This window comes from Hemicordylus capensis, chromosome 2 (genome assembly GCF_027244095.1).
Source record: "Hemicordylus capensis ecotype Gifberg chromosome 2, rHemCap1.1.pri, whole genome shotgun sequence".
Lineage (NCBI taxonomy): Eukaryota > Metazoa > Chordata > Lepidosauria > Squamata > Cordylidae > Hemicordylus > Hemicordylus capensis.
In genome coordinates, this window is record NC_069658.1 from 309,020,816 (window position 1) to 309,043,794 (window position 22,979).

General features: G+C 42.9%; 1 protein-coding gene across 17 annotated transcripts in view; it reads right to left on the reverse strand.

Annotated features, from left to right (window-relative positions):
• CACNA1D (calcium voltage-gated channel subunit alpha1 D) overlaps positions 1-22,979 on the reverse strand; it is a 455,958-nt gene that overhangs the window by 427,897 nt on the left and 5,082 nt on the right. For all 17 annotated transcript variants that reach the window (XM_053289171.1, XM_053289170.1, XM_053289177.1 and 14 more), the window contains exons 2-3: positions 17,817-18,135; positions 10,671-10,776 (exon numbers count right to left, since the gene is read on the reverse strand). In XM_053289171.1, coding sequence (XP_053145146.1) covers positions 10,671-10,776; positions 17,817-18,135 — 425 coding nt within the window. The remainder of the gene's footprint in view (positions 1-10,670; positions 10,777-17,816; positions 18,136-22,979) is intronic.

Genomic DNA, 22,979 nt, shown 5'->3' on the forward strand with positions numbered 1-22,979 from the left:
GCTTTATAGATTTTGCCTTGTAGAATGTATATACATAGCTGAAAACCACAATGTTTAAATTAAAAACTCTGTGTGGATGTATATGTATATGGCAATTCAGCACCACAATATCAAAGAAAATGAAACTGGAAGGAATTAATGGAAGCTTCACAATTTTGCATAGATGGGGGGAAATGTTCTCAAATTCAAAGACCTGCACATACTAGTACTCATAGTGTGTATTTGTAGGAAACAGTGCAACAAAGGTCTACATGCAAAAAGTAGGGATGTGCACAAAATAGACTTTTTGTTTTGTTTTGAGCTCAAAACAAAATGCAAATGGCCAAAAACGTTTCATCAAAACAGTGGCTGAACCGGTTGTTTCAATAGAAATAACTCCAAAGCCTTGTGAGGTCTATTCCATGTAACATACAAAAAATGGGCAAGCAGGCAATTATTAACAAAATTTTAACCTTTTCTCAAAACCCCATAGGATCATATGGGTGTTTGGGGGAAAGGTTAAAAATTTGTTTAAAATTGCTCACCTGCCCATTTCTTTTGTGGGTTGGGTGGGAGGTAATGCCCATCCTACCCTACCACACAACCCACTTTGGTGTCCCTAGGAGCTACCTAAGGGCAACAATGGGGTGTTGTGAGTTTCCCCATTGTTCCCAGAACATGCAATTTGCAATGCATTTTGCAACCTTGCCTTGAAAAAAACTGCAAGCATCACAGTAAAAGGGAAACTGTCTCTCTCAACACAGAACACACATTTCAAAAACAGTCCAAAAATTGCCAAAAAAGAATCACTGACCCAAAATCCACTGCCAGCCACAGTGCCTGCTCAGCAGTAACATCACTGGCAGAAGTTGCACTCTCACAGAGACAAATATGACTCCTCCTGCAACAGCTGTCACAGCAGCATTCTTAACAGCAAGCATAGCCATATGCTCAACTATAGCAACTTCTTCCTTTGGGCTCCCTCCTCCCTCCCCCCAGCCAATGGGGGCCCAGTTGTCCAGGATAACACTTGATTTACATGATAACAACCCAACCAGGAAGCTAGGAGATCACAAGCTAGTGCCAGAAAACCAATCAGGAAAGGGAGAACAGGCCTCCAAAATGACACCCAAATGTCGAAACATTTCGACTTGAAACTGGGTTTTGTTCCTAGCTCAAAATGACCCATTTCAAGTATAAACATTTTAACGTTGAAACGTATTTACACATCCCTAACAAGAAGGTTGTGTAGTGAGCAGATTCTTAAAGTTGCATAATGTCTTGAAGTCTTGGTCTGCTTGTGCAAGCATTGCACTTTCAAAACAAGGATACCAGGCAGCTTTCGATCATTCCCTGAAACATATATGAGGCACAGTATGAGGCACATACCAGGTTGTGCAAGCACACTGTTGCACCAGCATCCTTGCACTATTTATTTTTTAATCAATTTATATACCACCCAACTGACAATGCCCTCAGAGCATAGTGCAGCATTAGTCTCCATGTCAACCAAAAAGATAAAGAGTAAGAAACACAAGAGATATAAGAGGCAATCGCTGAAAACAGAGTAAAGGAAATCAGGAGAGATCAAAGGCCCCCCCAAAAAATGTGCTTATAGCTCTTCATCCTCATCTCTCTAGTGCTGCACTGATGCTGCACCAGAGAGGGGGAAGGGTGGGCAGGCACTTGGCAGAGAAGATTCAATTATATCATAGGGCCAAATCCATAAATGGAGGCCCTTCTTTCTATTCTGCTCATGGGCCAAGAGTTGAGAGTATGGAAGATGTCCTTCCTTGAAATGAAGAATTCTGTTCATGGAGCAAAAGGTTAAGATCCAACCCATGGAACCCACAGATAAAGGGGGGAAAGGAGAAATTCTGAATATAGTACTGAGCTCACACTACCAATTTGTTCCAGAATCAAATGTCCTGAAGGAACAGAATTGTCTTTTGCTGAAGTTCAATATAAATATTGTGTATTCAACAGCAGGAGAATCTAATCAAAATCAGAGTAGTAATCAGCAAAAAGCTTTTCTAAAAGCACAGGCAAATTAAAACAGTACAGATCTTCAAGATTAGCAATATTCATTAGGTGAAATTACCTCATTGGATCTGCTCATAAGATAGTTCAAAGAGGAGGAAAGTTTAGATTTCTGTTCTACTATACCTCAATAGCCAATTCGACAAATTATCTTTAAAAACAAGCCATAATTAAAATAGCATTTGTTTGCAAATTTCAGGTTTCCACTTCAGTGATCAACCATGGACAGCTCTGCCTTTAAACTTCTGTTAATCCGCAATACATTCATGATGTTGTTGGCGGCAGCTTCTAAGGCCATAATTAGAACATAGACTTCAACTGGACCCCAGAGAATCTTAGAACAAAGCTTCTGTGAGAAGGACTAGGAATTTCTAACAAAAATTATCACCACTCTCATCAAACTACATTCTCAAGATTCTTTGCAGGGAAGCTACAACAGTTATGTGGGCATAAAACCAATATACATTTGTAGTGTACATTTCATTATCCACAAAAAGGTCAACTCCTCAGACTTTCATTCTGCCTTCCCCAAGTACTTCCATACACATCACAATTAAAGATAATTAGCAAGGACAAAACAATGGAATGCAGGAAGCAGAAAAACCTGTGAACAGATTACCTGTGCATTCATCTTACAGCTATTAATAAGAAAGTTGGCTGCATGTTTTTCAAAAAGCATATACATTACTGTATTGTCCATTTTAAACCTACTTGTTCTGATCCAATGGAGCAAGTACAAAACCAGCAGGGCAGAGTGTACAGTGCCAAAATTTGGCTCTCATAAGGAAGGGTGAGTCCCTTACTACAGGCTTACACCAGGATATCATTTAAAACAAAAACAAAAAGTCCACAAGTGCAGCCCCAGCTGGACCAGAGAGGGAAACAACACACACACACACCAACCACCTAGATGCATACACAGTTCCCCATTTAGCTAGGTATATGTGCACAAGCTTGCTACCATATTGAGCTCCTAGCTAGATCAGAACTATAAAAGAGTTATTTAGTGTTAATGAGTTAATAAACTATGAACTCTTCCGTAATCATGTCATCTTTGTTATCCATCTCTCACTTCCTTCAGCCCCACTTATCTCTCCTAAATGGTAGCGTTATGCTTTTTAAGAAGGAGTATCTTTCTTTATCGCAAGGTTTCTTAACCTTGGGCCCCCAGATGTTGATGGACTACAACTCCCATCATCCCCAGCTACAATGGACATGGCTGGGGATGATGGGAGTTCTAGTCCATCACATCTGGGGGCCCAAGGTTAAGAAACCCGGGTTTATAGGATTAAAGGGGGGAGGGAGACAGAGCTGCACACACAGCATTTAAAGTTTTGGAGTTGTGTAACAACGTAATTATATTACCTGGTTTTATTATACATTTCCTAATATCATGTAACAGCCCATTTGATTTTGAGAACCAAATGTGCATTGAGCTTATGTTTTAGTGAATGTTATTTTTTATCTGAGTATTCATTTCTGGACTAACAATTACCATGATTTATTGGCAAGATTATTCCTCATCCCTCCCCAGTCTCACTCCCAAGATTCATCACTTTGAAGCCAACAATACTAGATACTGTTTACTATTTTTCCCCTTGGGCTTCTCTCTTATTAGCTCACAAGTAGACAACCCAGGTTTTGCCTACAAATGCAGCTCAATAACCTGAATTTTGATCAGTTAATTCTCTGGACCTTAATGTTTTGCAAACCACTAATCACAAGCAAAAATCACAGCCACATAAAAGAACTGAGCGATTAATTATGCAGAGCAAGCTGGCATTTTCTGTACATCTTTATAGGTTCATTTCATTTCCAACAGTCTCAGTTGCAAACCACTGCAAAATGTGTGTCTTAGCTGAGATAAATTGATCTGTAGATTCCATTTCTAAACCTTGTCAATCATAACCATTCTGTAAAAATCATTTTTAAAAAATAGATTTTACAATGAATAGTTTCCTTTAACCCTTATTCTTTGTTGATTGCCTTCAGTGGAACACAGATTAAGCTTACAATGTTTATGGCTGGCCGGTGACAGTAATAATATTGATTGATTTGTGATTAGCCATAAATGCCATTTAATGGAGAAGCTGACAGACTAATATTTTTCACTAAAGTAAATCACTCACTGTCAGCATAATCGATTATACTGTTAGTACTTCACAGTATGCTTCACAGGGTGAGAATTAAAAAAAATGTGCTCTGGATCCTTACAATTTATTTTTACCCTTCAAACAATATGCAGCAAAATGTCTTCATCTCCTAATATAGACATGCAATTCTATTGCAAAACAACACACAACTGTTAAGTAGAAGAGGTGCTACTCATATTTGAAAACAAAGCATACACAAAAGCAGCTACTCTTCCAGTGTTTTGTTCACAAATGACTGACCCTTCAAATGTTTCCTCCCCTTCTAAAGTTCAGAACTCTGCCAACTACTTTTTAAACCATAATGCTAGGAGATTGCCTGGTTTTAACCCAAAGAATGTGCCTATATTTTGAAAGGCTCCAAAGTAAAGGTGCAGCTACTGTGCCTTCCTGGTACTTTCATCATTCCCTTCACCTACAGTACTTTCCTACACAGTATGAGGCATGACTAGAGTCATGCTTGCTACTGCAGACAGCAAGGAGATTGTATAAAGGACAGATGGAGGAATGGGATGAAAGGCACAGTCACTGCACTATCTCTTCATGCCTCAGAGGATTTAAAAGGCGTATTCTCTGGGTCAAAACCTGGCAATTCTAAATATGTGTATGTCAATAGTTAATGCAGTTAATTATTGTGATGCTCTCCACATGTGACAATCTGCTGATGATCTGGAATCTTCAGGTAGTCCAGAATTCTGCTGCCTGCTCCTTTATAGGTGCATGTTATAGGAAACATATTAATTGTTCAACTGGAGCTGTTTGCTATGTGCTTTCAGGACCAATTCAAAATGCCGTTCACAAAGCCCTAAATAGTCTGGGCCTGGCATGTCTGCAACAATGAGAAGCTACCCATGAGAAGCAGTTTGCCCACCCCAAGTTTCATTCAGTAAAATATACTGGATTACATGTCCTGCAGCATAATGCAGGCATTCCAGAAACACCCACACCACTGTAGGGCTCTAATACATGTGGTGACAGTGCTGTGTGCAAGAGTGCAGTACTGGGAACAACTGAAAATAATGTAAGTACTGTGTGAGGTACAATTGCACAAGAGGCCAGTATTTCCAGTACTGCTCCCTCACACAGCACCATCACTGCATGTGTTAGAGACCCACATCAGTGCCTGCATTTCACAGCACCTGCATTATGCTGTGAGACACAAGCCACTGCATATGCACTGTGAATTGTGCAATCAATTATATATCACATAAGTAACCGATAAGAACAAAACTCAGCAAAAACAAAACAAAAGGGGGGGCAAGAAAAAAATCCAAAGGAGAGCTCATGGAAGGATACGCAAAGAGACTCAAAAGCTATGGAGAATTCACTGTTTGAACAGTCTCCTGTATGGTAAAGCTCCTTTTCCTGTATGGTAAATCCCCACCACCACACCCCTGAGCAGGGATATATCATGTAGCCAATGGTGATGCAGATTTGCATTATTTAAGGCCTTCTGACCACAAGGATTCTGCCCTGCCTTGGAGCCTGGAATGTTATTTGCTAATAACCCCCTTTTTTATGCTATTACTGCTCTGATTCTTCAGTCTACTTTTCAGAGATGCTGCGGGAGCAGCCTGCCTCCTCAGTGGAGCCCAAGCATGTAGAGAGAGGTCTGGCAACTTCTTGTTCTTATCTGGGAACTCGGGATCCTATGTCCCAAGTTCCCAGATAAGAGCCCCTGGTGGCGCAGTGGTAAAACTGCCGCCCTGTAACCAGAAGGTTACAAGTTCGATCCTGACCAGGGGCTCAAGGTTGACTCAGCCTTCCATCCTTCCGAGGTTGGTAAAATGAGTACCCAGAATGTTGGGGGCAACATGCTAAATCATTGTAAACCGCTTAGAGAGCTCCGCCTATAGAGCGGTATATAAATGTAAGTGCTATTGCTATTGCTATGTCACCCAGTGTCTCCATGCCAGAGTTGTGACGTTGTCAAATCACAGATGTAATCCAGTGACCAGTTCTGTGGCAAAAGCAACCTGCAGTTTGCCTTGCCAACCCCAATTTGAACCTTCAGTTTGTAGGGAGTTTCACCGCCATAACCTGAGGTTTTGCAGCAGCAGCATTATGTCCAAACGCAGATGGCACCATAAGTGCAGTTTTGAGGTGCTTGTGGAACCCTGATCATAGAGACGGTGGTGCAGACCCACCCGCAACTGCTCTCTCCTGAGAGGGTCAGGCCATGGGGGCCAGATGGTAGATGCTGACCAGCCAGGTTGCTCTATCCAACTAAGCTGTGGGTTCAGATACCCCACCAACAGCTCTCCCCACCTTGGCAACTGCTGCCAAGAAGCTGTCAAAGTGTGTCCTCTGCCAGGCCATCTGCCCATTTGAACATGGGCATCTTTGTTTTTGCCCCAAACGGTGACCCCACTCTCCTGAAGTCATTGGAAATTGGTGCTGCCCTCTCCTGCAGTTCCTCACGGTGGCAGATCTCCATACATAGCAATGCCTTTCAGAAAACCAGGAATTTTGAATGAGTGTAAAGATCTATCCCCGGACCTGGAGTTTCCCTAGTCTGCCCACCCATCTATGGCCAGACACATGGAGTATCAAAATCTCCTTTGGGTGTGTGAAAGGTTTCCCTGGAGAGAGGGGGTAGCTGTGCAAGAGTTCTATCATTAACCTTAGAGAGCAGAGGCCCCACATAAGCGGGGGGCCCTTGTTGGGTTAGCTCAACCCACGAGCATGCAGTCCAGTGGAAGACAGAAAGTGTTTAACCCAGCAGTCCTCCCCAGTTGACTGGCCCTCTCATGAGAGTGCTAGTCCCCTGACAGCAAGCTGCCATGGGGACAGGAGTATGGTTTGGTCTACATGGACTGCTTTTCCAGGGTGAGCCCCTGCAAGAGCATCCTTGGTCGCAGCAGGACAGACCCCAGGATCCTTTGCACTCCCTCCTATACATATCCCGTCCTAGGAAGTCATGTTCCCTTCCCTTTCCAGAGTAACAGGGAAATAGTGCCACCCAAGTTCGCTGCTCACCCAGAAATGTGCAGGACAGTTTTGTTGCAGGGCTCTTGCAAGGGCAGCAGTGCAATTGCTGTCAGAAGAAGGGCTTGCATGGCATAGCATTTAAAGGGATTTAAATGCATTTTCCCTACCAAGAGCAGGTGGACCATTCCAAAAAGGCACAATCGCACTCGGCCCGCCCCCTTCAGGATTGTGGCCAATGGCTGCCACTCTTGTGACATTCTGACACCTTGCCCACAGTCTGGCGATGCAAGCACTAGAGAGAATGCTGGGATGCAGCCTCAGCAGACCAGGAAGAGGGAGGGGCTCCCCTGTCCTGAAACCGGAGGTTGCTGGACCGCAGTTAGCTGAACATCTGTGATGCAATTCACGGTTTGAAACTGACCTCTGGTTTCACGTTGCATGAGAATGTGACCGGTGTCTAATCCCCTTTCAGCATAAGTTTTCTATTGTCATCTGTCCTGATAGTGATCATTTTCTAGGCACACTTTGTCTGAGAGTCTTTGATAAACTGTTTTTAGATTTTAGTCCTACTCCTATCTTGGATAACGAGTTATGCCTAGTTTGCACAGAGTGGTCACCCCAACATAAAGCTCTAGTTGTTAAAACTTTATCTTCAGAGCCAATTAGCCAGATTCATTCAGTAATTGTTGATGGTGGATCAGAAAACTCCATCCTGGGAAATTATACTAACCTTATTCAGTTGCTTCAACCAGTGTTAACTACATCAGAATCTCACAATCCTAGAGGCAAAGGCACTGCTTCCTGCCCATGATTTGATTCTGACTGCCATGAAGTGGTAAGGTACTTTAAATTGTATGAAGACCCATCCCACTACTCTACACAGGATTTGTTAATATAGAAAAAGCATTATAGAAGCACTACAAGCATTTGATGCAAAAACGTTTTTAAAGAGGCTGTTAAAGCCTCTTGGTATCGATTGATATCAGTGTCCCAGTTAAAGAACCCAGCTTTCTTTTGGAGACTTATAGCTCTGCTCTGGCCCAAGAGTTCTCTTAGTTCATTTCTTATCTCTGCGAGAGTATGGGAGAATCATTTTCTATCGTTATACGCACAGGAAGGGCTGTCCAGCATTGATTTGGAGCTGGATGGTGGTTTGGAAGCTTCCCCAGTGGGTACCAGTCATGTGTGTGGAAATTGAAGCCATGGTTAAGCAACTCAAACCTGGCAAAGCCCTGGGCAATGACTTTATTATAGTAGAAGTCATATGCAGCAATCTCAAGTGGTAGACTCCAGTCTTGGCCTCTAGGCAAGTATATTTTGATTTTGATTTTTTTTTTTTTTTTTTTACAAATTGCACTCTGTTCATCTGAGTAACTTTCTCTTAAGTATACCACTAAAATAAATGTTACCAAAAATTAGCTTTTCTGTAGTGCTCAAAATAATTACTAAATATAAGCAAGGCACACATCCTAGAATTGGACCCAAATGATCAATGTTTATCCTTGTTTTTTAGAATTGAAATTCTTAAAAACTTATCAATCTCTGACACAGACAGATGCTTTAGCCAATTCAAGTAATGCTTTATGATGATATTTCATAAAGCATATCAGTACAGGCTGATATATCAGTACAGACCTCCTAGTGGATTGACAACAATGCAGAGATTTGTGCCCTAAATTTCTGAGAGCAAAGGCCGACTGTTGATTGGCTCAGATACACTGCTGCATAGATTGCTCTTTACATTGACCTGCATTATTCTGCCTTTCACCAGAGCTCTGTTGTCTAAGCAGTTTAATAGTATAGACTCAATAAATGAGGAACACATAACATTGATTAAAAATAAAGAATTCCATTGTCTAAGAAAATAGGTAATTAATTTAAATTAGATTTTCAAACAAGTGTCTTCAGTATTTCAGAACTCTTCAATGACAGCTATTTTCTAAAGGAAAAATAAACTGACACTTTTTAATTGTTGCAGGCTTTATCTGGTGTTCCTTCTACACCAAATCTCAATCTGAGATCTAAGCAGGCAAAATCTGTATAACCAGAATTCTACAATTATTTTTATTTGGCTTAATACAATATACACACCAATAAAGTATTTCAATACAAAAGTAAATATACTGATTTAGGAATGATCTACCCTACTAAACATAATGAATATGTGCAGTAATAATATTATTTTTGCTCAATAAAACAAAGGCAGTAAATATTACCACCATAATTTGCACCTCAATTTGCATCTGCTTATCTGAGGAGAACAGGGGCAGGAGGCAGGTTCAAAGAACCCAAGCCACCCAGCTCCTAAGAGCCACCTGGCTCGCCCCTCACCTCAAACTCTGACCGGCCTCATTTCCCAGCTGGTTTCATTGTCCACTGGTTTCATTTTCTCCATGCTCTCCAAGAAAATACGGACACCGCCAGCCAACAACAAAGCCAGCTGGGAAAGGAGGTCTGGAGAGCCACACTGGCCCTTCTGGCGCTGGCCACACCCTCTGCGTGTGATGTAGCATGCAGTGGTATGACCAGCACAGCCCTCCAGACCTCATCTTCCAGCCCTCTTCATTGTCTGCTGGGTGTCTTCTTCAGTCTGTCCCTCACTCGGAGAAAGGTAGAGAACCAAGAAGACATTCAACTGACCATGAAGTCAGCTGAGAAATGAGGTCTAGAAGGCTGTGCTGGCCCTTCCAGGTACTGATCAAGCACCTTGCATGTGACATCACATGTAGGAGCCCACTCTCCCCTGGCCACACACTTGGAGGAGGAAGTGCCCTTACACAGGATCTGTAGACCACCTCGGTTTTCAGACAAGGAAGATGTGTGTGATTTGCTATAAAGGACCTACCTACAGTGTGAAAACCACCCACATTAAGTTTTTAAAAACTGCTTGGTGTCTGACATAGCAAGTTTTTCATATTGGGCTTGATCTTTCACATCAGAACACTTTTCAATAATAATGATTATAAAAATAATTATTTTTTGCCCATGGGCACATAGAAAGGTTATAGCCCCACATGAGGAGTTTGCTAGCTCAAGCATGTTTTAACTGACCCTTAGTCATAGTTTCTCAAGTCACTTCTTCTCAAATTCAATCTTGGATGATATACATGATCTCTGTATAAATTCTTGTGCTGTAATAATTTGTTACAAAATGCACCTCAATTAATATAAAGCATGCAACACTACCATTATTTTTGTTTAAACCCCCCAAAAGAAATTAAAATAATGAATTCAAGAAAAAAATTCACATAGGGCTTTGTACAAGAGAAAAAGAGCATGAAGGCAACAAAACAGCATGTAACATAAGCAGCAGCAAGACATAAATAAAATTACTCTTTCTCCTATAATGCATTTGTATTGCCCCAAGAATTTATCATTACCATAAAACATCTCATATCAGAAACCAGAATACACCTAATGTGACTAGGAACCAAAGCAGAAAATTTTGCTTCACATTTCCCCCCCTTGACTAAATGTATAATTCATTCTTACAATTTTTCTCTCTCTTTTTGAAGGCTCCATGCACAAATTAACAATACAAATACAGGAAAATAATCCAAAAATACTTACCAAGTTATGATTTGTTGAATTAGAATCATCTTCTGGGAATGGGATGTAAACAGCTAAGGCCACACAATTGGCAAAAATAGCCAATAATATAAATATGTCAAACGGTCTGAAATATCTTGTTAAGGAACATCCAGTGTTGGAATATACATATATAAAGCCCAGTTTAATTATATATTAATAACTTCCACATTAGGAATGATCAGCTTATTCCTGAAATAAAACCAGCATGTCCTTGTTATTCTTTCGACTGATGGAAGTGACAGCCCGTCCTGCATAAGCATCTATTATATTCGTTCATTACATTATTCTACAGAACCATGACCTTGCAATGTCCTGGGAGGGAGGGTTATGTCAAAAAACTGGGCATTACATTATTTCACACAAATCCTTAAAAGTCAACCCAATTACAAATATTGAATCAATACAGTCACTTCTTGTGAAATGTTTACAGATCAGTTACCTCATCTTACCATTGAGTTACTTCAGTGTCTACCAATACTATCATTAGTGCTAATGGAACTCACAGATGCATACCAGCAGTAGAATAACCAGCCACACCATGTTTGCCAACAATCATAGTAGAGAAGGAGAATCTACCAGTGCTATTGTCTGAAGGTAGGGAGCTTTTGACTACAATATGAATCTCTACCTCTGCAGAATAGCTGGTCTCAGGTTACATAGCGACAGCAGCGCTCTCCTTTTAAAGGATCCATACTGATGGTGTGGCAGGTGCTGTATTATTATTATTTATTCAATTTCTATACCGCCCTTCCAAAAACAGCTCAGGGTGGTTTACACAGAGAAATAACAAATAAATAAGATGGATCCCTGTCCCCAAAGGGCTCACAATCTAAAAAGAAACATACACCAGCAACAGTCACTGGAGGTACTGTGCTGGGGGTGGATAGGGCCAGTTACTCTCCCCTTGCTAAATAAAGAGAATCACCACGTTAAAAGGTGCCTCTTTGCAAAGTTAGTAGGGGTCAGCTCTGTCTGGAAATTTTCAGCTCTGAATGGCAATGGGTCTCACAAGCAGTACTCCAAGATCTGAGTCAGAGGTCATTTAGTGATATAACGTATAATTAATAAGAGATAGAAAGGATTGAATCTGTGGTTTCATCAAACTAGACAACTGTTCCACCAACTGAGTGAGCACAGCCTTCCCCAAAAGAAGATACAGCTACTCCACTGTCTCAAGATATTACTTGGCAATAACACTTTCACCATTAGAAATATTGTTTGCGCTTACCAAATTCTGCAGAACAAAACACAGAAAATACCTAACCCTTCGTTTGTTTGTAAAGATAACACCACCTATATCTGTAGAGAAACACATTTTCCCAAATCTCATTAATACCCATCTCTCAGTTCTACACATGGAACTGGGAATCGGTCTAATTCTCTAAGGCATACCCGTGGCTAATGCCGTGCATGGCAGCTCTCGCAGGAGTTCGCAAGCAGCTGCCGGGAGAGGAAGAAGAGGAAGTGGTGGCTGGCCGGCCAAGAGAAAGTGCCAGCACAACAACTAGCTGAAGGGATGTGGAGGTGGGGGAGAACAGCTGAAGGGATGGAGACAAAATGAAGATGGGGCAGAGAACCGGATTGGATGCTGTGTGTGTGTGGGGGGGGGTGACAGGGAGAACTAGGGGCGCTGCTGATGCTCTGCTAGTTATCTATTATTATACCAGAAATATTTTAGGGCACAGAGGAAGAAGAATACATAAATGAAATCTAAAACTCTGCAAAGTTCTAATGTGAGGTCTACATTTATTTCAAGATATTTTAAATCTGAAATCTATTTCATAGACCCAATTTGTGAACAGTCAACCACCATTATTTTCAGTGCTGTAGCTAGATAAACAGTGTTTCCTCCTAACTGAAAAATATTTAAATGCTTAAAGTTCTACAGGGTTGCAATTCTATCAGCTGGCCTGAATGACGTCTTTATGTATTCGTTTCCTATATATCCCTAGACACACACACTGAAAACTGGATGGATGGGCTGATTTCAATCTTGCATAGTTTACTCTCTCTTTTCCACTAGAAGCCCCCTGATTCAAGTATAAGTTTTAAATTTCCAAAGGAAGAATACATACTCAGGATCTCTTAAAAGCTAAGGCCTAACTCATCATATTGCATGCCCTTGCTTAAGTGCTTTACAGGATTAGTAAGGTTATGATCCACATAGCCCAGCATTCTTTGCAAGTATACCAGTGACTAGCATGCAGCTAGCATGTGATATTACTTATAAATCCTTCCCACCCCATTTTATCTTCACAAGAACCCTGTGAGGTAGGCAAGGTGAAGTGTGCCGTCAAGTCAATTTCAACTCCTCACACCCACAGAGCCCTGTGGTTTTCTTTGGTAGAATACCAAAGAAAATATTTGGTAGAATACAGGAGAGTTTACCATTGCCATCTCTCGTGCAGTGTGAGATGTTGCCTTTCAGCATCTTCTTCAGCATCGCTGCTGCCCAATATAGTACCAGTGGGGATTCCAACTAGCAACCTTCTGCTTGTTAGTCAAGCATTTCCCTGCTGCACCACTTAAGGTGACTGAGGTTGAATTACCTAAAATTCATCCTGTGAGCTTCATTGCTTAATGGTGATTTGAACCTGGGTCTCCCTAGTCCAACACACTAACCACTACACTACTCTGCCTCTCTAGGTGGAAAACAAGAACTTGGCTAATTGTATAAAAAGTAGGGATCTGGGACATTTTGAGTTCAAGAAGAATTTATACCATTATCAAAATTGCTACATCAGGTTACTTAGTGGCTGAAACAGAGTCATGGGTCATCTTTGAAGCACTGAATCAGACTGTCAAATCCAGTACTTTCAACCCTGAACGGCAATGGGTCTCTCAAGCAGCAGCCCAGGGTCTGCAAAAGAGACCTACAACTCTTTGCACATTCATTTTATTGGAAATATCAAGGATTGCATACCTTCTGCCTGTCTGGGTTTAAAGTAGCTGGCTATTTAACTACGCATTTGTCTGAATGAGACTAGGTTAAAATGAATGTTATCATAGCTGACATGCTATTTGCATCCCTAGTCACAGATTATGCTGTGGTGAAGGCTGCACCCTTCAGCAGCAACCATCAATACCAAATGGCATTCAGAATGGGAGGACCACCAGATCCAAGTACAGGTGCTACTGGAATAATGGGCCTCAGTTGAGACTCAACTGAAAGGTGACAGGGATGCACCTGGCCACATCCTGGCTCTGGATCAGCAGGTACTCAGGGTCGGGGTAGGTGAATGGGTGGGAATTGCCCCAGGCCACCACACAGGGAGGGGGTCCTATTCAAAGCGTGGTTCAGTTTCTGACATGATCAGATAGATCTTTTTCATTCAAGCAGTAAAACTAAATCAGTAACACCAGAATCAGGAGTTATTTCACTATTTTAGGACCAGGCCTCTCAAAGACAGGACATGCTGGAGAGGGAAGCAAGAGCTTACCCAGAAGATCTCCAAAATTCTCTCCTCTAAACTAGAACATTTCTTAAAGAATCCAGGTGGATGGGATGGCTCTAAGTTCATTCACAATATTTTGAGACAATTTATAACTGTATTTATTTACAATATATTTATACAGTATTGTAATATTTATATTTACAATAAATCACAAGTATACATATTTATAGTTACTTACAATAAAGAACTGGTTGAAGCTTTCCCAAATGTTACTATAGCTTTCTGCCTTTATCTAGCTCTGCCCATATCAAATGGTGAAGGAGAAAGAGCTTTCTTCAAACTATCCCTAACTAAAAATAAATCATCATCAACAATGCTGCAGCCAAAACAGTCATCATTATCTGTTCTCTCTACAGAATGGAACTTCTCAGAGAAATGTCTTTTGAATTCATATCAATTTGAACTGATATTCATATCAATTTGCTCTCACTTCAAGAAACGTGAGGAAAACAAGATATAACCCAAATAAAGCAGAATTGGGGCAATACCTTAACTGGGACCTACTAAAATGTTAAACCATACATAGGCATTCAAGTTCTACAGAACTCTTCCTCAGGCAGCACATTAAGTAAACAAAAAGATGGGGAACAATCAAAGAATTTAGGCTCAATGTAAGTAAAAGAACTTTGGACTGCATCTGGCAGGTTGATAAGCCGGTAAAAATGCATGGTCATTATGTCTGAACTTTGTATTAATAAATGAAACTTTTAAAAAGAGGAGCCCAACTGCAGGAGTCTTATACTTGGCAAGTGAAACCACTTAACATACTAATAACATAACATACTGTTGTTAATCCTGATTGTTTGTGAAAAGGTTCATAGGGATGGCTGACATTTTTTCCAAGCAGAGAAAAAGAATTATATTGACATAGGATGCAGCGAGAAATAATTGGGGAAGGGGGGGACAGGGCCAGAGGTGCTCTTAGGAGGACCAGGCCACAGGGATCTGGCGCGGTGCTCAGCTGCCTGGGGGGCCTCCAAATGCACCCCTCCCACCAAGATGGCGGCAGGCGCCCACAGCCGCCACCACCACCCCAGCAACTGTGCGTGCCACCAGCAGCCATCTGCACAGGCTGTCACCGCAATTGTGTGTGGACGGGGGCCAGGCTGCCTCAGTGGGGAATTGGATGGGATTGCGCTGCTGCTGCTAGCGGCTTTTGTGTCCTCCACTCCGCCACACCAAAACCAGGCCAAGTGAGAGGATGGCCCTATGGGCAGGGGCTGCCTCAGAGCAGCGGAGATGCTGGCAGGGACTGGAAACTGCCTGGCTGCGCACATGCCCCACCCCTCTCTCGGCTCCGCCTGCCTGCCTCAGGAATGCTGCTGCACGCATGAGAAGGGAGGGAACAGCAGCAGCAATGCTGGCAAGAGCGAGCATGTTGAAGAGGCACGGGCCAGCTAGAGAGCTGGGGAAGTGACCAGCCAGGCACTCTCAGCTCTCCAGCACAGCAGCAGTAGCTGCCCCTGAGTCCAACAACCAGCTGAGTCAGTCATTAAAATGGCAGCTAACTAACCAACTGTCTGCTTGCTGTGTGGCTGCCTGAGGGTGGGTGGGGGCGGGCTCCAAAGGCCTTTAGGTTCAGGCTCAAAAATCAGCTAGGAGTGCCCCTGGGCACGGCTCAAAGGAACATTTTGCCCCCAGAGTCTTAAAAGACCCCACATACTTTCATATATATGTTCCTAAAAAATAAACTAGAATGTGTTATCTAATCTTCAATTTTACATAACCACAAAAGATGATTAGTTAGCATAAGGAGAACATCTATACTGTATTTGTAAAACCTTGTGCCCACTTTAAGAAATAAAAATATTAGGCAGGAACCAAAAGGTTGGTCATAATTAATAGCATCTGAAATAAATGACTCAAGTTAGTCATGACAGATTTAAAATCTCATTTTCAAGGGGACTTAGTTATGACTCACTTAGTCGGGATCCTGCCCAGCAGCCGTAACCATCTGCCTCTTTATCTGCCGGCTCATATCCAGAGCAGCCCTCCAGTAGCACACCAGGAATTCTTCACTGCTGCTCTGGACAGGCAGCCTCAGGTACACAGCAGGGTGGAAGCGAATTCGGACCGTTCATTCTGGCTTTGGTACTGTCTAGCGTCAGTGCCCAAAAATGTTACCCTCAGAGACACATTTTCAGACAACAAAGGGCACTCCTGGAGCCCGAGCAAACTGCCCAAATTCGCTCCTTGCAGCAGTGCACCTGCGACCGTGTGTTTGAGACTGAGTGGGCCCAGCACTGCTAGGAAAGCTCTCTCACATACACCCCAGCGTGTCTTCTTGGCATGCTACTGGAAGAATGTCAGCCACTGAAGTTAGTTCCATGTTTAGTGTGTACAATTATCAATGGACTTGAATACAACATTTCTGCAGCAAAACAGCATATTAGCTTTCTTACCCAAAATTCTTCTCCATATACTGAAAATTCAAACATTAAAATTTAAAATCTCAAAATGAAGCTTTAAGAAGCGATGATAGAATAAAGAACATCAACCCTCTTCTGACTTTAGATTTTTCACATTCACTAAATGTGGGAATAAGGATCAGAATAGCATTTTCTGATCCCACCCAATAAGTCTGCTGATCATGCTCCTGGCAACTGAGTGTTCAGCATTTGTAAATGAGGGGAATGCCTGCATATTTGTTGGTAGGAGCCAACAATATTTGTTGGTAGGGTGGGTGGGGCATAGGGTGGGATTCAGTGAGGCTGTTCTCACTTGCAGTCAAAAACTGGGTTCAGGAGGCCCAGTTCGGTTTTGCTTGATCATGAGAAACTGCCTCCGAAGCCTGCCTCCAGAATGAGGTTGAGAGTGCCAGCGCTCCCTTAGCCCCCATTTTCTGCTCATCTGCCAGCAGCTGAAGCTGGGAGACTGTGGAGCTCCCAGCCAGCGTCGGGGCAATCCCCACAATACACTGCACACTCGCACAATGCATTATGGGAATTCCAGAGGGCGGAGCGACACTTCCCAGCCCCTGCTCCTCCGTGCTGCCAGGTGCAGCCAACAATCATCTAGGCAGGCGATCCGCCCACCCAGCAAAGAAATAGGGATTGTCTGTGGGGAGGTAAATACTAGCAGCCTTCCTCCCTGCTCTCCCTTGAGCCCCTTCTCCCTGATCATGAGAAAAGGCTCAGTGAATACAGATAATTACTTGAAGAGGGCTACAGCCTCATCTTTGTGCAGAGAAGTATCTACCACCATCTGCTTTAATAACCATATATGTACATGTGTATAAAGCAGTTCAGCAGTTATGTCTATAGCCAGCAATAGCTCGATAAGTCTGAAATATATCCTAAAATCAAAAACACTACAATAAAGGACATTCCTTACATTACAATTTCAGTACAAAGAGTGCTTCCATAAATAAACCTTGTATCTAAGACTTAAACTTCAAGCTCTATTATTTTTCAGTATCTCTTCAACCCACAAGTATAAAAGCAGCTTGGAGTTGTTAAATTTAAGCTGGAAACTGGTAAATGGGATGAAGATTCTCTCTGACCACTCTTCTTCTTCTTTGTCTTGCAGCCTACTCAGGTGGATATTGGGTTTGTTTTTTGTACATCGAACATTTTCTGTAACATGCAATTTGAACCTAAGTCTATTTCTTTGATACATTTCAAGTATTCAGAGATAAAATAATAAACCCAAAATTTGATCCAAAGGATACTTCCATTCAACTATACTAATGCAGGCTCTTCGAATGGGGTTATTAAGGGATAAACAGAAAAGGGCACGAGCTGGCCGACTGTTGGACGTATTACCCTGTTTTTTGCTCTTGGCATATTGCTGGCGTTTTCTTTGGGACAGAGATCCTACAGGTTGGGCTGTGGTGGTGCTCATGCTTTGGGCAGCCTTGGCTTGTCTAGCAGCATCAATTGCAGCCTGCCAAGATAGCACAGTTTGCTTGGATGGTGCTGAGCTGTTCGACTGGACGGTTGGTCCATCACCAGGAAGAGGAATTCTGGTGCTATTTGCATAGCTTGCTTCTGGGGAAGAAAAGAGAGATACGTATTATTCCACTTTTAAACAGTCATGTCCTTTCAAGCTACTTGTAAAGTGCTACTTTACATATCTTGCAATATGCATTTTTAAAGCCAACAGACTCTTTCCTCCATGATTAAGAAGTCCAAATCAGCATTCTTAATGCTTTGTGAAGCCAGCAAGCAAAATGCCTTACATCTTGACTCCTCCATTGAAATAAATATCTGTATATGTTCTTCCAAATTGGGTGGGACTTTGAACACCAATTTTATATGCAAGAAAGGAGTCCAGTTTCCTGTAAACAAAACTTTGACAGAATACTATATGTTGAGGCTATTCTCACAATGAAGAAAAACCAGGCTAAGGGAGCCCAGCCCAGTTTCCCTCCATCGTGAGAACCACCGGGCTCACAGACAAGCCCAGTGGTTCCACAGCAGCGAGCCCGCCTAAGAACCCCTCCCCTAAACTGAGTCAGCGCAGTGCTCTCTCTGTTAACCCCATTTTACTGATCGTGTACCAGTGTGGTGCAGCTCTGCGCCATGGCAACACTTGAGTACACCCCTCTGACCGGAAGGTTACAACAAGTCTCCCAACCTCAGGGGTCTCCCCAGAATGCCACACAAACTTGTGTGGGGTATCCTGGGATTTCTGGGGGCAAAGCGGCCCCCAATCCCCACAACTCCCCTACCAGCTCCGTGACAGAGCCAGTAATCGTGTGGGTGGCTGATCCAGCCATCCAGCGACAGCTCTTTGCTCATGTGCGGGGAGAGCGGGCTAAGCCCTCTCTCCCCGCTGAGTCTGGTTAGGCTCCACAACATTGATCATGTGTAGAGATTCATATTCTTCTGCTGCTCTTAGATCATTATGCATTTTAAATATGTATAATTGATGTAATTTTGGCCACTGCAGAAAATAGACTGTAACTCTTCTAACAAAAATTCATACTTTCCACTTTAAATAAGCACTGAATTTGGCTAGGATTGATATTCTTTGTTCAGTGGACATACATGCTCCAAAAAGACAATGGCTGACATGCTGTACATCTCTTTGCAGTGCTGGCTGGGTAGAGGCGGATGAGTAAGCAATTTTCACTTTCCTCCCCCTCTCCTCAAGAGTCCTTTTGGTATCGAGGAATATATCCACAGGCTCTTATAGCCACCACTGTGGGAACGGGTTCAAAGAACCCGGGCCGCCAATGAAAAAGGCCACAGAAACCCCATGGCTCGGACTCCAGAGGAGCCCAGAGCTAACTCCCACCTCCCACACATAGACAAACTCTCCGGTGGTTATTTCAGGCAGCGCCAACTGCCTGAAAGAACATTTTCCCCTTTCTCTCCTTCTCTGGAGGAAGAGAAAGGGGAAAACGTCCTATCGGGCAGCTGGCGCTGCCGGAAATGATGAGCTGAGAGCTCGCTCGGGCTCTTGGCAGCCTAGGCCATGCCCCCTTTGCACGTGATGACATCACATGCAAAGGCGCATGGCCTGGGCTGCCAAGAGCCTGAGTGAGCTCTCACTTCATCATTTCAGGCAGCGCCGGCTGCCCGATAGCACGTTTCCCCCTTTCTCTCCCTTGTATTTTGCAGGATAGTGTTGGGCTGAAGTTGTTTTCAGGGGATTTCGCAGAGTTCATGTGGAGTTAGGTCAAAAATGACGGGGTGGGGTGGGGCACTTCGGGGGGAAACTCTTGCTGGGACTTTTTTCTCTGGATAAGAATCACAATCCAAGATCTCCTGGGAATCGCAGCATCCAGGGAGACAAACTGCATGACTGGACTTTCTCAGGAGTCTGGATTCCAGAAAGAAAAGTGGGTCACTTGAAGGAGGCGCAACCCTTTGTTTCCAGACTGCAAAAAGAAAAGCCAGGAAAGAGCCTCAGTTAGCATGTCAATACCATGCCACTCACCCCCCACTTCTTTGATATTTTGTGTAAACACTTTTCCCACACTCGGTCTTTGCCCTGCACTGTGCATACTGCTGGGGCCCCTGAATTCTTACCCAGGTTTCTAGAAACCTCCGACAGCCTCCCCAACCCTGAAGGCTGAAGCTCTCTCACTTCTCCCCCACCCGCACTGGCAACAGCCCCCTCAGCTCCAAACTGCCCACCGTGCATATTTCCAGGGAGAGAAAGGGGGAAATGTCCTATCGGGCAGTCGGCACTGCCTAAAATAGCAGATGGAGACGAGAATTTGCTTGGGTTCTCGGTAGCTCAGGTGGGAGGGGGCGGTTCGCTCTGGGTTCCTCCAGAGCCAGAGCCACGCCCCCGTGCATGTGATGTCATGCATACGGGCATATGTAGAGGGGGCTGCCAAGCAGGGCACCGTTCAGCTGGCTCCGCAGCTGGGCTCTGCACAACCCACACAGGCATATTCCTAGATGCAAAAGGGGTTTTTACTAGGAGGGGAGAGACGCTCTTGCTCCACCCTCATAAGGCTGTGCAGCATGTCAGCCACAATCTTACACACAGAATTGTTATCCATCATAACAAGGAGTCAATAAATTCTTCATATTTGCTACTGCCCGCCCCTTACCCCTCCCCCAGGTCCTCTGATATTTACAGAGGACATTGGAGAGGGGCAGAGTCTTATCTACACTTTTGAATTGCACTGAGGAGGCACAGCACAAAGCTAGTGGTGGTCAACCATACCTCTTCACCAAGTTGCAGGTTTGGTAGAGGAAAAGGTTTTTTTCTGTTACTTTGCACTCCAATTTGGAATGTCTATGTACCTCTCTTCAGACTTTTAAAGACAGATGGCATACTTAGCCCTCCCCCATCACCCAGTTATGGCACTGCTCTGAAGAGGGATGCTGTAAGCATGATGGAAGACACTTCCATGAACCCTGGGGCATACTTATGGTGTTCACCTCTTCAGACCAATGCTGTAACCGGACCAACACCATAATCAGGAGGAGGAGTGTACAGCATGCCAGGGGGAGGACTTCCTGACTCACTTTGGATAGCATAGTATCCAAAGTACACCATCCTGTTTTTAACCTAGCAGAAGGTTCCAAGTTGCCTTCCTGGCATCTCCAAGACAGGGTGAGAGAGCCTCCTGCCTGCAACCTTGGGGAAGCACTGCCAGTCTGTGTAGATAATACGGAGCTAGATGGACCGATGGTCTGACTCAGTATAAGGCAGCTTCCTATGTGTTTCATTTCAGAATGTGAGTCCTTTGGAGACAGAACTATCTTCTTCCTATTATTATTTTTTCAATGTAGATTGCTCTAAGAATTTTTATGTTGAAAAGCAGCATATAAATACATGTATGAACCTGTTTAGTCTCCTCTTTGGCCAACATTTATCTTGTGGAAAGCTTCTGGCTCTCTATGATTCTGCTTAAAGTGATTTTATTGCTACAGTTTTTAATTTTATTTTACTGTTTTCTGTTGATTTTATGGTATATTGAATTTGTCTTGATGTAAATCATTTGGTGATTTTTTAACACAATATCTGAATAACTTAAATAATAAATAAACCCCCAGATAATACCTAGTGATACATTCACTATTAGGACAAATATGATGTGTGGGGAAGAAAGGTGATTATATTCTTGGGACCCCAGTGCTTGAATGGAAATTGGATTTTGCCCCCACTGCAGCATAATCCAAGCACATATTCCCCCATTGGAATGAATGACAGGAGTCCTATATAGACGTAATTCAAACTGGTATACAGTATTCCCAGGTACAGGGGGAATGGGGACATGTTGGCTAGCCACACACCCTGCTTTCGGAGGCAAGTGCTGAACCTGGGTAGGTAGATGAATCCAGGTGATTTTGAACACTGCTCAGCATCTAAATCACAGAGGAGAGCTCTCTCCAGGTTTTGTACTTGCCTCTGCAGACAAGTGCTGGACACAGCGAGAGCAAGGGTGTGTGGCCAAGAAATGCATTGGCAGGGGCAGTGGAGGAGGAAGAGAGTAGATAGGCAGCATGCTCCTGTTTGCTTGTACTCGGGTATACTGTATAGAGTATACACTTGAATAATGCTATATAGGGCTAGGCAAACAATGAGAAGTAAAGGCCTACACTCTCAAACACACCACTGGGACGGCAGCAAAGCCTCTAAAGACCCAAGCCATTAAGTTTCAAGGCTACTCCTACTTTGCATATCTTATTATAGATTCTGTTTCTTGGACATGCTAGAGGGTTTTGAAATAGTAATTGGAATGTTGGGAATTGATTTTTCAATATTACAGTCATGAGAGCAGTGTTATAGTTAAAGGAGCTAGGTTTTTCGGCATTCTATCTTAGAATACTTGAAAGTTCTTACATTCCTCATACAATGAAGTTCATCATGTATTCTATCAGTATGACACTTAGCATGAAGACTATCAGTTAAAGGATATAATCTGGGAGTGTAAAAGTTTTGTTTTGAACTTCAGGGGGTTCTTCTGCTTGAGATAGTTTTTATGCCTGTCAAAAACATACATTCAATTTTTCTCCTTTTGCAAGCTTAGATAATGTTAAAAATTCATGAGTATTGCAGAGGTGTGTCATGTACTGGTTTGGGTGAAATCCATTATATATTTGTAAAATTTTAAGGTGTCAAAGCTCCTGTTTTAATAAACCATTTTAATTAAGGCTAAGTTTTGAGCACATCTATTTGGCAGATTGAGGCTTCCTCCAATGGAGCCTGTTTCTAAAAGAAAAATGCCTAGTACCAGTCTGAGCAGTTTACATCAACAGAAGTTAAAATATGGGGAAAGGATGGGGATGGGTGTGTGTGTGTTGCTTAACGAGAGTGAATGTGTATGTAAAGGAGAGAAAAGTACAAGAGAGTGAATGTGTATGAAAAGGAGAGAGAGAAGTGCTGCTGCTGCTGCTGCTGCCGCCTATTTGTGTGTGTGAAA